This window comes from Ornithorhynchus anatinus, chromosome 9, assembly GCF_004115215.2.
Source record: "Ornithorhynchus anatinus isolate Pmale09 chromosome 9, mOrnAna1.pri.v4, whole genome shotgun sequence".
NCBI classification, from domain to species: domain Eukaryota; kingdom Metazoa; phylum Chordata; class Mammalia; order Monotremata; family Ornithorhynchidae; genus Ornithorhynchus; species Ornithorhynchus anatinus.
In genome coordinates, this window is record NC_041736.1 from 17,780,002 (window position 1) to 17,795,614 (window position 15,613).

At 40.0% G+C, this 15,613-nt stretch overlaps 1 protein-coding gene across 6 annotated transcripts in view; it reads left to right on the forward strand.

The window, feature by feature from the left end:
• RAPGEF4 (Rap guanine nucleotide exchange factor 4) overlaps positions 1-7,666 on the forward strand; it is a 187,350-nt gene extending 179,684 nt beyond the window's left edge. For all 6 annotated transcript variants that reach the window (XM_007671238.3, XM_007671239.3, XM_029072192.2 and 3 more), the window contains 2 exons: positions 3,085-3,139; positions 6,411-7,666. In XM_007671238.3, the coding sequence (XP_007669428.1) occupies positions 3,085-3,139; positions 6,411-6,538 (183 nt within the window). In that variant the 3' untranslated portion in view covers positions 6,539-7,666. The remainder of the gene's footprint in view (positions 1-3,084; positions 3,140-6,410) is intronic.
• The last annotated feature ends 7,947 nt before the right edge of the window (positions 7,667-15,613 follow it).

Consider the following 15,613-nt stretch of genomic DNA (forward strand, 5'->3'; position numbering starts at 1 on the left):
CTGCTCGTAGGGGTGGCAGGTGGAAGGGACAGGGAAGACCCTGCAGTCTCAGGCATCTCCCTTTGGGCTGCAGAGCTCTGATGACAAGGAGCCAATGGCTGCTATTGTTTTCCCTTTTCCAAGGCCACTTGTCTTCAGTCCTAATGGTCCCCTGGGATTGTTCCTACTCTTTTTTTCTTCCCCGTCATTCAGAGAATTCTCATTACTCTGGCCCTGAGCACCTAGACTAAGTCTGACAATACCTGAGTGCACTGGGCTACTGTGCCTGATGGTCATAACTTAAGTACATTTTATCCTAAAATTATCAACCGACTCCATGAGGTTACTATGACTCCTGGAAAATAATACTGATACTAATTTTGACATTTGTTAAGCTCTCACTGTGTCGACGCATATTGTAAAAATTAATTCTTCACAATGCCGTTTCATCAATCAGTGGTATTTATTGAGCGCTTACTATGTGCAGAGAACTGTACCAAGCGCTCAGGAGAATACAACTCATAAAGCCAACCTCAAAATGGTATCATGAAGATAAATGAGAATGTAATTTTTGCAAAAATACGTTCAGCTCTTCCGCCAAAGTTTATTATTGCACACCTGGGATTTTGATTTACTGTTCTTGTTGGAGGCATAGGGAGCGTAGGATATGTTTGACTGGCTAGTGGATGTAGCACTCCTTCAAACGAAAGTATCACACCTGATCTATTTCCTGCATTATAGGAAAGAAGGTATCTGGGCATTACTCAGAGATTCTAATTGGGTCCATCCATTCTTACCCATAGGATGCAGGCTACAATAGATTTGACATAACTATGCAGACCTGATGTAAAAAAGAAATAGACACCTTTGGCGAGCAAGGTTTGAATTTTGAAGTTGTAACTAGAGTTATCTTTGAATACAATTAAAGAGGATACATCAAAATTAAAACCATTGTTAAAATTAATCAAAGATTTAGAAAGGTAGAACTGAACTCTAGAGCTGAAAATTACTGATTTAAACAATTGTTCTCACATTTTAAACTACATAATGAGCTAAAAATTACGCAGGCTCTGAACAGAGCTGTAAAGAGTAGTCTAAATCCTAAGTCAAAATGAAATGTTTTAGCTTTCAAAACTAAAAAGCAGAACAATTACTTCTTACAAAATGGTATAGGAAGAGGTTTATGACCCCTGCTAATTGTTTTATTATTCTTCGGAGGGGAATACAGGCGGCATTTCCCAGGGTTTTCGGTAATTACACTCCATTCAATATCAGAAGAATTACAATAATTCCACATGGAATATACTTGTGCCCTTCAGATGCAAAGCCTTTGAAGAAGTGAAAAAACAACTTAAAGTAAATTAGTGTGAAAATTATCATAGTTGCTGTTTATTTGAGGGTTACATATATCAGAGGCTAATTATACATTGTATGTTACATTTTCTTGGAGGTATTTGTAATATATTTCTCATGCTGATCAACAGACAAGCTAGTTTCAGGATTCTTTATGAACACATATTAGAACTTACCCGGTTTCTCCCTTTGTGTATAAGCAAATAACTGATGCAGACATTTGTCCCATAAACAGTGTCTCCGAAACAGCGGTGCACAATGAGGAATTATTAGTATGCATTTTATCACAAACAGATCTATGTCTTCTGTGTTTCTCTTTCATCTTGAATGAATTGATTTTCTTTGAAGATTATATAGGCTTTTTCAGGTTCACTGTCTATATTCTGGGGAGGGACCCATGATGATGGTTAAGGCTTGGAGAGTCAGATTGCCTTGGAGAGCATTTTCAGTTCCCTTGCTGTGGTCAAAATGAATACAATATCGCTGCAGAGCCATCTTGAGAAGAGAAAGGAAGACCATGTTGAGACAAGGCCCATAGACTGATCCGAGTCCATACTAATTTATTAATTTAATCAGTGAAAACCCTCTTCCTTCCGCTTTCGATGACACTTCCCAAAGTTTGTTTTGATTTTCGTACTTAGAGGTTGAAGTTTTCATTTAAGCTCAGAAGAAATGAAAGTGTACATTTTTACCTTCCAGTAATGTTTCAAATCTTGAATTCAATTCAAATTAAAATCAAAAATCAAAAAAGGATTTCTTGCTTTTACAACAAGTCGTTCAATAAGGAAAGGTGATTCATTCACTGATTTGAAGCATGGTTTACTATATTTTAAACTCTCTTTACAAACCACTGTGTTGAAAGTGTAAGTCTCTTAGCTGGCTTGGTCCTCTGTCTTCTGGAAAGCAAATCAACCTGAATTTAAGTCAGAGAATGGAGTTCTACCAACTCTATTGTATCAAACTTCCCAAGCACTGAATACAGTGCTCTGCACCCAGTAAGCTCTCAGTAAACACCATGCTCGCTTCCCTGTCCTCTAGATCTTCCATGACAGTGGTCTAAACTTGATTACAGCTGTCCAAATTCACCCAATTCTTGAGTCCCTGGTGCTACTTTCCACCTGTTCCAAGGGTGCCCTCATCCCCAAAGTCATAAGGGGCTTGATCCAGAAATTGGCTGGGGATGTTCTCACACGATGATATGGCGTTATTTTTAAAGAAAAAGAAAATAGTTAATGATTACATGACGTAATCCCCTACTTGGAAGGTTCCTACCCTGTAGGGCATTGCCACACCTTACAGGCACATGAAATTATGAATATATTGTTCATAAAGCAGCAGTCTTAAGAAGCAGCATGGCTTAGTGGATGGAGCACAAGCCTGAGAGTCAGAAGGACCTGGGTTTGCCATGTCTGTTGTATGACCTTGGGCAAGTCACTTAACTTCTCTGTGCCTCAGTTAGTTACCTCATGTGTAAAATGGGGATTAAGAATGTGAGATCCATGCGGGACAGGGACTTTGTTCAAACTGATTAATTTGTATCTACCCCAGCGCTTAGAACAGCGCTTGGCACACAGTAAGCACTTCAAAAGCACCATAATTATTATTTATTATTAGTCTCCAGACAGCTGACAACTCAGAACAGATTGTTTCTTATGATGCCAGCTATTGCTGAAATAAATAATGGCTTGTTTTCCAGGGTGGTTTATGTCACTGTGTCACTTATTCCATATTTTTTCCTTTTATTCATTTTAGCGCATGATTGCTAATACTGCCAGAACCGTGAGATACTGCCGGAGCCAGCCCTTCAGTAAGTGATGTGCTGTGTGCTGCAATGCAGCAGCTAAGCCTTTGTAACCCAGATATTGTAAGCACAGTTCCGTTAGTTGTAACGCAAAGGGACCCAACACTTTGAACTACAAGTGCTCAAGGTCAGAGGATTTGGCCTTGTTCAACTCAAAGATTTATGGTCCTAAAAGACTATCAAAGAAAAGTCAGAATAATAATATTCAGGAAGAAACATGGCCTAGTGGAAAGGGCATGGGCTAGGGAGGACCTGGCTTCTAATCCCTGTTACAGCCTTAGGCAATTTACCTAATTTATCTGTTCCTCAGTTTCCTCATATGTAAAGTGAGGAATTGAACTGAATGCCTGTTCTGCCTCCCACTTGCACTGTGAGTCCCAAGTGGGAGAGGGACTGTGTCCAACTGGGTTAACTTGTCTCTCTCCAACACTTAGAGCAGTGCTTGACACATAGAAAGGGCGTAAAAGAATACCATCATAATAATCTGAGAGTCAGTATGAAAGTTTAAAAGATTAGTCCTGTGTTATTCCAGCTCTTCCCATGACTCATTGTTCAACATTGGGTAATTCAATATATGATTGGGTTTTCTCATCTGTAAGATGGAAAAGATGAATTACTTTGTGCCTAGGGATGTTGTGAAGATTAATGTTTGTAATTCATTTGGGAAAGGTGCTATTCAAATGAGAAGTATTATTACTTCAGTAGGATGCTCTTTTAAACTTAGTGCAATGCACTGTAGCACCAAGATTGGTGTGATATAAATATATTCATACAATGACAGTATTTAAAACAGCATCATTAAATTCAAGCCTCAGCATTAAATTATCATGGCATTTAGGGCTGGCTTTGTTGTGGGCAGCTTTGTGGGTGGAATAGAGAAGAGGGAGGGTGCTGAACTGGGTGATTGATGAAAAAAACTTTGTGGTTTTTTTTGTTGGTTTTTTTTGGTTTTATTTTGGGTTCCAGAGGAAATGAGTTAACACCTGATGATTATTTGAAAAATAAATGAATGTAAAATAATCATTTGAAATAGCTCTGAAAATATATTTGATGATGAGATGTCCAGTTAAAAAGAAGTAACAACCATCATAAAGAAAAGTTCATTAATTGTATTATTAACCATTTCCATGGTTATTACTGCCGTCACAGTGAGTCACTGTATTCTTGAGGACGGCAACCTATTGAAAGTTGGGAAGCTATAGAGTTTTTTCTCAGTTGCAGCCAGTGCCGAAATCTTTCACACCCCAGACTTTTAAATCCAGAAACGTAATGTTGGGGTTAAATGGAAAATGGATCCTGGCACAAATCCGGTACTATCATGATGATGATAATGCCTACTACCTTATTTTTGGGGGTGAAGGCGATGTTTAAAGGGTTACTATCTATCAGTCGCTGTGAGGGAGATAGAAGAGAATATCACACACAGCCCCTGTCCCACCTGGATTAAGGCACCCATAGATTTGTATTGTTATGGCACCGGGCAAATCACTTCACTTTCCTGAATCAGCATTCTCTCCTTTTTTTAAAAAGAGAATAATCCTCTCAGGTTTTTGGAAGTGTTTTATATTCCTCTACAGAATTTGGTTGGGTAAAGGCAGAGCAGGAATAATCCAGTAATTTAAGCAAAGTACAGAGGGGTTCTTGCTATTGAATATTTTAAGAAAATCTCACAGACCTCACTGGAAGATCACCCTGCACAGAAGGGAGAGTAGCTCCTGGATTTCGCACATTTAAATTCTGCTCTATTTTCTCCAAGAAAAGAGGGAAAACACTTTGTAAAATCATTTGTGCCTCATTTGTTGAAGTTACCAGTAACTGCTGGTAAACAACAGCTGCTCGGCTCTGAAGTCAACAATCTATAGATAAAGCTATAGGAATAGATTCATAAACATTGTGGGAATATGTACAATGTAATTACAGTATATTGTACATGTTGAGTATATCGCCAGCAAAAAGAGATGAAATTAAACACAATGTGTTCTTCAGTTCAGTGCGGTATTATTTATATATGATAATTATCCTGATGAGTTTCTTCTTACAGAAAGTAAAAGCTTGTGAGTCTCCATTTTGTTCTTCTGTCCTCAATCCTACTCTCTCTTCCTCTCCACTTCTCTCTCTCTCCCCGTCCCCCCTCCTCCTCCTCTTCTTTCTCTCTTCCTCTCTCTCCCCCTCCCCCCTTTATGTATTGGAACTCCTCATGCTCAGGGGTCCAGTATGCCTAAGGGAAGGAGAGGAGCTGAGAGATTCAGACTTTGATGATAGAAACCCCGGAACTCTCAAAATACTAGGTCAGCAGAATAAACTGGGGCAGAGAGTGGTCTTGGCAAGGAGCAGAGTCTCAAGCCACTGATTCGTTTTCATATCTTATGAAGAATCACCAAGGCTGTTAAAATGTGTAGTTGCGGGAATGCCAAAAGTTAATAGTAGCGTGCAGCCACGTAGGCAGATACAGACATCGAAAGGGCAAGTAAAAATAAAGGAGTTCTTTATTGGCTGCAGAAGAGGGAAAGGACTTCATCAAAGACATTGGTCATTTACTTTAAGTTTATTTTAAGTGGGAACCAGATCTAAACATATTGTGGCATTTGTAAGGAAATGTGAAGAGCGACTGGAATAGACTCTCCCTCCACAGAGCTCATAACAAAAGAAAGGATGAGAAACATTTTTGAATTGAAATGGGATTATTGAGAGCACTCAGTCCGGGTTGAGGATTTGGGAAACAAAAATTGAGACTTTATGATTCTTTTAAAACCAAGAACCCTAAACTGAAGGAGATGCATTTTTTTAATATATATTTTTTGTGGACAGCAGGGATAAGGAATTGTTTAGGGGGAGATCAGACAGTGGGCATAGATAGTCACAAAAAGGGCAGTGCACAAATGGTATCAAATAAGGTACAACATTTGCACTGTAAGGTATTTTAATGTGATTCTGTTTGTATGAACTTTTATCAGATGATTTTATCAGGAGTATTCCATCTGGATTCTACACTAGACTCAAATATCAGGGTTTGTTGCTTAATTCACTCTCAAGTGCCGTACCTTATAATGAGTAAAGCAAAGCAGTGGAAAAAATAATGGAAAAGAATAGGAACTATTCTGAGGAGGAGAAACTATAATGATGTTAACATATCTCTGTAAGGCTTCGCGCACTGAGAGACTTTTGGCCTCAGCAGCCCTTATTAACTGGATGCATGGAATAGAATTGTATCAGCAAGCAGACCGTTGGGGTGCCATTCATATACGATACCGATTTCGTATCCTTTCTATTTCATCAGATCCTGATGCAGCCTTGGCTAATAAGAACCATCAGGATGTCCGGAGTTATGTACGACAATTAAATGTGATTGACAACCAGAGAACTTTATCACAGATGTCACACCGATTAGAGCCTCGACGAGCATAAAAGTTTAACTTAAAAAAAAAAATCATTTGTTTCCAGTCCATGATCTGTTAAAAATGCCACTTATGCTGCTACTGCACTGCCATTCCTCCACACAAGTGAAAATATACTCTGAAAGGTCCTGGACATCACATGGAACCCACGCTATGACATGAGGGGGATATGTTTGATTTGTAGAAGGTTCACACAGTTTAGCTTCAGGAATTTCCAGTTTGTATACAGCTGAATTCCTTTAGGAATTTTACTGTCTTCCTTCCAATAATTAAAAAAACAAACCTGTAAAATAGACAGAAATACCCCTGGTGAAAGTGCATCAGAAACACCCACTGTTCCCAAGTGATTGGAGGGGGAAAGGCTCATTACAACTGGCAGGGGGAATTTACCTGAGATAAGTTCAGCAGTTACTTTGTTATATACCTATTGTTTTGAATGCAAGAGGTTAGTTGGAGGGAAAAATTTCATATTTGACTAAACCGGAGGTAACAAAAGCATTCTTTTGTCTTCATAGAATCACCCTGAAGGGACTTGATCATGCGTTTACTGTACAACATTGTGGCTCTTAATGTAACTTTAGAAGGATTGGTCTGTAATTTTTGAATAACTGGAGTATATTTACATTTACAATGTAACCTTTTCTCTTTCCTCTTACAAATCAGGAGAGCGTAAGAATTCCAATAAGAACTGAAGTTAAAATCTTTAGCATCATGGTAGCGAGCGACTTGTTTAAAAAAGAGCACAATATGCACAAAACGTTTTTCAAAATGAGAGTATTTTCCTGGGCATTAAAAACCTTTACTATCAGCTACAAAATGTTGTTACTGGTTAAAAAAGTACATATTTTCTGGACTTATACATTATTATAAATACCTTAATTTTCAGCAATTATTTTGCACTTTCAAGTAGATTGTAAATAGAAATGTTTATTCAATTAATGTTATAGAGTATTTATTTGGTATGAAATAGGTATTGTGCCAAAATAATTACTTTTATTTATTTTTATTTAGCACGTAATCGGAATATAATTTTCCCTGGTTTCATAATTGAGCTGCGTTTTATGCAAAAGAATTGTATGATGTATGTCTTCTGTAAATAACTTCCAGGATCTTCATTAAATGTAATTGCTGAAAAGGAGTTTTTCTGTTTTCATTTGAAATTTAAGCAGCTGTTTATTTGTAGTCTATCCCTATACCATTGCAAAGGTTTGCAGTTGGCTGGCAGCGTGAACCTGGTTTTCAAGTTGCCCAGGATGAAACTTCAGTAATGCCTGTAATTCGCATCTTTCCTTTCAGCCGTCCACCTTGTGAAGACAGCAGTTCTTCAGTTCTTCAACTCATTTGTCCTCCAGAAGAGTCTGGTACAGTGCCATATACATGTGTGAATCCTTAATAGTTAGTGTATGGTTCATAATAATTGTGGCTTTGCTAAGCGCTTACTCTGTGCCAAGCTCTGCTCCAAAACCTAAGTTTCAATAGATTGACTTAATTCTCAAAAGTCTTTTTTAAAGGTGAAATGAAAGCATTGGTCGTTTGATACTTAATTATTTTTATCTAGCTTCATATCATCCCTAAGTGCATCCTTTTTTTTTCTCCCAGTGATCATCCAGTGGTCCCACTGACTCTGTCAGGCTTCCCGTTTTTGATATTTGAAGAATTGTGTCTATTAGCTCTGGCATCAACTAGAAAAAGAGCTGAGGATCGTAACAATAGCCGGGGTGTTTTTGCTTTTTTCAGGAAGAAAACACCTTTGTCTTTTTGTGTCAATTTATTCTTAAGCACCTTCAAAATTAATCTAGATTGTCCCTTCCTCAGATTTGAGATGAGTAAAGGTGCGTTTGTCACTGGTAAAAGAGAGAATTTTAATGAGGCCTGGGAATGAGGTTGTGGGAAATATTTTGGACTAATAAGGACATTTTGTTAACCTTTCTAATGGTGAATGAGAAAATAGAATAATTCACACTCCTGAAAGACACTGGTGGCCAAGCCACCCTCTAGGAATGAGAGCTGCGGGTTATTTTTGAAAACTTGCAAACAAGCCAAAAGGAAATGAAATCAGCCTTGCCTGCAGGGGTTACAAGAAGTATAATGAGGTTCGCTGGGAAAAGTAAAATAGAATAAAGAATGTTTTTACCAAATGTGACTGTAGAAAATTATACATCTAAATGTTTAACATACCTGCTTAGCAAGGTCAGTGGCTTCAGTGTACAGGTATAAGCCTCTTGCAGAGAATTTCTGAATACCATGCAAGTTATATAGGCTCTTCCTGAATTGAATAGCATTTATTCCTGAAGACCTGAATGCAGATCAATGAGTACTGGAGGGAGAATATTAAAAGAAGTGTCATTCCCATTTCACTTTGTACTTATAATAAGAAAATCAGCATAGAGTATGCAATATGGTGAAATGAACCCTACCTTTAATAGCTCTGCTTTCACTGTCAATCAAAAGCACATCACATCCATCCTTTTGAATAATTATAATTTTCTCTACTTTGTTCTGCATGGGAGAAGAAGAGCCATGAGACTAGGACATGCACTGAAAATAAGAACACTGAAAAGTCTGTTCCCTAAATCAATATTGTCTTGAATAAAGCCTTTTCCTTAATCAGGACACTTAAAGTGGTTTCTCAACCTCTAAAATGGTGAGTATTCTTGCAATGAATTTTGACATCATCAATGAAAATGGTGTGATTTATTAATCAACATCATTGTTGTTATTTTTATTTTTGAAATTAAAGTTTTAGAGAAAATTCTAGAATTTCAAAATGGACTTTCTCACAAGTCAAGGGAAAAAAGATCCTTAAAGAGAAAGCTGTTGTGAGAGTGGTGCCACTGTTTTTAATGGTGTTTATTACGTGCTTATTATGTGTCATGAATTGTTCTATGTGCTGGGGTAGATACAAGTTAATCAGGTTGAACACAATCCTTGTCCCTCGTGGGACTCAGTCATAATCCCCATTTTACAGATGAGGTAACTGAGGCACAGAGAAGTTAAGTGATTTGCCCAAGGTCACACAGGAGACAAGTGGAAGAGTCAGGATTAGAACCCAGGTCTTCTGACTCCCAGGCCTGTGCTCTTTCCACTGAGCCACACTGCTTCTAAAATCTGAGATTTTTGAAACAGCCAATCCTTGATCTCAGCTTAAACACCACTACAGAATGACAGTCTTTTTTTTTTTTAAAAAAAAAAAGGCATTTAAGTGCTTACTGTGTGTCAAACACTGGGGTAGGTACAAGTTAATTTGGTTGGACCCAGTCCCTGTCGCACATGGGCTAACAGTATAAGTAAGAGGGAAAACAGATATCCCCATTTTACAGTTGAAGAAACTGAGGCACAGAGAAGTAAGTGACTTGCCCAAGGTCACACAGCAAGCAGTTGGCAGAGTCGGGATTAGAACCCAGATCCTTCTGATCCCCAGGCCTGTACCCTCTCCACTACGACACACAGCTTCTCAGTCCTGAATGTTCCAAGCCAATTGCTTCTCACATCATTTTTCAGAATACTTCAGTACAATATTCGTGACACAGAAGTCTTTCTCTCCATGATGTTTTTATTTACTAATTATCAAAATGAGTGTCACTACATTCTAAATATGAATGTTTTTTGCTCTATGAGATATTTACAATGTTTGCTGGATAAACCCTAACCAGGAAGGATTGGTGATGCAGCAATAGATCTTTTACTTCCTTTTAGAGTCAGGTTGTACAGTAGGTTATTTTAAGTGTAAACATTAGGGGTTTGTTTAGGACCTAAAAATATACCTTCCTCAATCTTGACCTTACCTAAATTATCCTTGCCGGATCAGAAAGTACATCAAATCCCAGCCGGTCTATAGACACAGCATCAAATCACCCAGTAGAAAGCTTTTGCTAATGTAAATTCTCTGAAAATTTGGGGTTATTTTCGTAGTTACTCTTTTTGAGATACTTATCTTAATTCAAAGACAGCCTTCAGGGCAGCATAGTAGAAAAAGGAGCTGGAAGAGATTTCCAGTGGTCTGCAAAGATAGAGATCAAGGCAAGACACTTCCAATGTAGAGAGGAGCCTCTCATCTGTGGAAGCAGGAAGGATGAACTCTAGCTAGATGCAAAACGCAGAAACTAGATTTACACCCCAAACTCAGGGACAGAGCAGTGGGATCGAAGGAAACGATTCACGTCCACCAGAATCCCCCTTTCGTTTCCCAGGCACAGGAACAGTCAGGCTGACTCAGCCAAACTTGCACAACCTCAGCCCAATTCATTTTAGCCCTGTGTGTCAAATCCCAACAGAGTGAACTAGTAGCAATTCCCCTCTCCTTAGCTGGCTTACTAGCTGGATTTCCTTAGCACTGTTAAGAAACATATGGATTCTACCAAATGTTTTCAACCCAGGGTTATGTTAGCTCAGAGTTGGACTCAGCTCATAATTTAGAGGTATGCTTAGCCTGCCTGTTCATGTAAAGACCTTGTCTTTGCAGTCTGGAAAAACTGCGGCTGCAAATTTAGAGGCTCCCTTGGAGATTGTGGCCTTTCATTATCGTTGCCTATCCTGCCCCATCTAGTGCCCACAAACATTATCTCAATAATTTGTACTTCTGGTGTAACATATAAAATGGTGGATATGGAAGACTTGGGCATTAAATTAGGAATTACTGAGTTTAGCTAAACAAATGGTCATGGGATGCTGGGACTGTTTTACTGACAACACAAGTGAACGAAGAGCAGCACATCAAACCTTTAAACTGCTTTGGGGAGGCGAGCCTTGACTCAGAAAGTGGCTCTTGTGCTGTTGTATTATAGGGCTCGTATTCAAACTCACTCCAAAACTACAAATTCCTGGAGCAGCCAAGTAAACTCTTCCACATAGACTCTGGCTTGGAAATCAATTGAGCATAAGGAACAGATTATTGTGGCACCAACAGGAAATTCTTTATTTTTCTGGGAAATTCCAAGGGGCAAAATATTGCAGACAATAAGGTTCGGCAGTTGACTCTTTAAAGTCTAACCTGAAATTTGATGCAAGTTGTGTACAATCCACTCTACTGTCTCACTACACCCCAGCTTTCACTCTCTACCCCTCTCTAGCTAACCATCATGGGTGCAAATCCCGGCTCTGCCACTTAGCTGTGTGACTGTGGGCAAGTCACTCAACTTATCTGTGCCTCAGTTACCTCATCTGTAAAATGGGGATTAAGACTGTGAGCCTAATGTGGAACTATCTGATTACCCTGTATCTACCCCATTGCTTAGAACAGTGCTCTGCACATAGTAAGCACTTAACAAATACGAACATTATTATTGTGCCTTGTTCTCATGTCTCCTGCTGCCACAATCTTGCTCATGCTCTCCTCCAAGCCTGGAGTTCTCTCCCACTTAACAATAATAATAATAATGGTTTTTGTTAAGTGCTTACTATGTGCCAAGCACTGTTTTAAGTGCTGGGGTGGATGCAAGGTAATGAGGTTGTCCCATGTAGGGCTCACAGTCTTAATCCCCATTTTTCAGATGAAGTAACTGAGACATAGAGAAGTTAAGTGACTTGCCCAAAATCACATAGCTGATAAGTGGTGGAGTCGGGATTAGAACCCAAGACCTCTGACTCCCAAGCCCGTGCTCTTTCCACTAAGCCATGCTGCTTCTCAAGTTGGGCACCATTGGTGAATACAGTATTCTGCACATAGTAAGCATTCAATGAATACCATTGATTGATTGATTTTACCAGTGTTACTGTTTTGCCAATGAAAAAAGTAGCCACAACAGCTCCATGCAGCTCTGTCTCACCAAGCACTTCTGATTTCAGACTCAGCCTGCGAAGCTAGAAGCTTAACCAGGACAGACTGTATACTCTAGACTGTAAATTCCTTTTGTGCAGGGATTGTGTCTACTCATTCTGGTATACTGTACTCTTCCAAGCACCTAGTACAGTGCTCTGCACACAGTAAATGCTCAACAAATACCACTGATTTGATTGATGGACAGGCAGAGCTGGCCAATTCCTTGGGACCGGGGCCAATGGAGCTGGGCTAGCCTGATTCAGAGCCAAATTCACCTGGGTCCCTGGTTTGGACAACATGAGGCTCCCCACTGCCTGTGGTTACCTCTTTCACCCTCTGGATTCTGGGCGAATGAGAGGAAAGGGAGCTAAATGAATTTTCAAGTGTCATCTTGGTTCAGGCTGTGAGTGCTACGTTCTCTCTCCCTTCAAATCTGAGAACAGTGTGGCCTAGTGAAAATAACACGGACCTGAAGGTCAGAGGACCTGGATTCTAATTCCGACTCTGCCACTTGTCAGCTGTGTGACCTTGGGAAAGTCACTTAACTTCTCTGTGCCTCAGTTACCTCATCTGTAAAATGGGGATTATGACTATGAGCCCCATGTGGGACAGCGATTGTGCCCAATTTGATTATCTTTAATCTACCCCAGGGCCTTGTACTATGGCTGGCACATTGTAAATGCTTGACAAATACTATTTAAAAAAAATCGATCTGTTCAGGAGAGGGATTAAGCATGAAAGGGCTTCACCTCATTTAACATGCTTCTCAAGCAAAACTTAAAAATTCAAGGCTTGGGTGAGCTGGAGGTCAGATTTTGCTATGTTTATTGCTCTGTTTATTGGATTCAAGTTAGGATCAAGCCACATCAGATCAGGCCTCCAAAATTTTACCCAGGCAGAGCTGCAGCAGAAGCAGCGAGCAGCCTTCTTAGCAGTCCAGACTGTGTGGAGTGGGCGGACTCCCCTAGAGTTTCCTTCAAATACTCTCCAACTCACGGCTAGTTCTTAATTGCCCCTCCTTTCCCTCTGGTGTCTCCCCAGAATCGTTCCCATTCCATCTTTTTGCTGCTCCTCTGAGCCTCCAACTAGCTCAGCCCCCAAACCCAGGAAAAACTGTACACAGAGGACTAATGTTTTTAAAGCCACGGACCAATGATCCTGGTGGCAAGTCTGTCCCAAGGTAGTTAACATTAGCATATCTGCCTGACTGACAGAGCATTTCAAACTTTTCAACCCTCTACACCTGTTTCCTGTAACCAGTGCCACCCTGGGTCACTCCCCAAAGTACAAGCAGGTTGGTCATAAGGCAGGAACAGAGAGCTTCTGGCACCCCCAGGCAGTAGGCGTTGGTCAAACAGATGCCTGAGCTCAGAAATAGACTCATGTGGAATTGCAATCCATGTCCAAACCTCCCTCTCTGCCCTGGCATCCCAACTCGGTGTCCCTCTCAGTGCTCTGATGAACTTATCAGTTTACCTATTTGTTATTGATTTATTTATCCACCTGTTTTTACTAGGTTCATCTACTCTCCCCCTTTTTTAATTATTGCTTTGCCCATTTATGTTGGCTTATCTTTCCCATTAGTCTGTAAGCTCCCCGAGGATAAAGATCACAGCTTACATTTCTGGATACCCCCAAGCACCTGATACAGGAAATATTCTGCAAACCATACACACACAGTATATCCTGGTGGATGAATATGATCATGATTCCAAGCTACAACAGTAGTAATGATGATATCTAACAAGAACTTATTTTTTTATGATATTTTTTAAGTGCTTACTATGTGGCAGGTACTGTACTAAGCGCTGGGGGAGATACAAATTAATCAGATTGGACACAGTCCACATCCCACATGGGACTCACAGTCAATCCCCATTTTACAGATGAGGCAACTGAGGCAGAGAGAAGTTAAGTGACTTGCTCAAGGTCACACAGCAGGCAGGTTGAGGAGCTGGAATTAGGACCCAGGTCCTTCTGACTCCCGGGCCTGTGCTCTACCCACCAGGCCATGTTGCTTCTCTATGCCAAGTGCTAGGGAAATGCAAGATAATCAGATTGGGCACGGTCCCCGTCCCCTACAGGACTCACAGTCCAAGAAGGAGGGAGAACATTCATTCATTCGAGTGCGGTGTGCAAAGCACTGCTAAGTGCTCGGGAGAGTACAATGTAACAACAAACAGGCATATTCCCTGCTTATCATGAGCTCACGGTCTAGAGGGGGAGACAGACATTAATATAAATAAATTACAGATACACACCTATGTGCTGTGGAGATGGGAGGGAGGATGAATGAAGGGAGCACGTCAGGGTGACGCAGAAAGGAGTGGGAGAACAGGAGAGGAGAGCTTAGGAAAGGCTTCTTGGAGAAGATGCGCCTTCATAAAGGCTTTGAAGTGAGGGAGAACGATCATCTGTCTGATATGAGGAGGGAGGGCATTCTAGGCCAGAGGTAGGTTGTGGGCGAGAGGTCGGCGGTGATATAGATGAGATACATATTTTATCGCCATTTTATGGATAAGGAAATGGGCACTGGCCAAAAGTAAGATTTAGATTCTACTTCCACCCTCATGATAATGAGACTGCAAGTTAGGAAATACTATGGCCTTAATTTGTTCTGTCTGTAGTTTGATATAGGTGAGCTCATTTTCTTAAAGAACTGCAGTCATAAAAGTGTTTATTTCCCTGTTTATAAACAGTGGATTAGAGCATAACAACAGCTCTCGCTGCTCTGGCAGTGAATTTAAAACCCAGACGATGACTGTATTGAAAAAGGAGGGGAGAAAAAATCAATAGATTATTGCTTCAGTGGAGTTTACAACAGTGCTGATTAGAGAACACAAATGGATTGCATAATAGTAAAATAACTATAAACTAAGTATGGATTTAAAACCACATTAAAACCATTCGTAACCGCACTGTATCTGTAGGAAACATACATTGAAATTAGAACAGCAAATTAAATCTATTCGACCGCACAATCTAATACATAAGAAATAGCATTTATTAATGATCTGGAAGAGGGAGTAAACAGCATGTTAATGAAATCTGCAGATGTTGCCAAATTGGAAGGTGCTATGACAATGAGAGAGCATAAATGGACTAAAGAACTTGGAAGACCCCTGGATGAACAGGAAAGGCATAACAACATTCCACCGATTGACTTGGGGAACACTACACATTAGTACATTACAGAGAGATCACTTGGATCTTCTTTTTCCAAGAGCATTGGCCGGGTAGTGTAAGGACAAGCTTGTTGTGTGAAGCAACATTCAAAGATGCAATGAGTCAAGCAATAAGGAATAGGCAGCTCCTCTCCATTTAGTT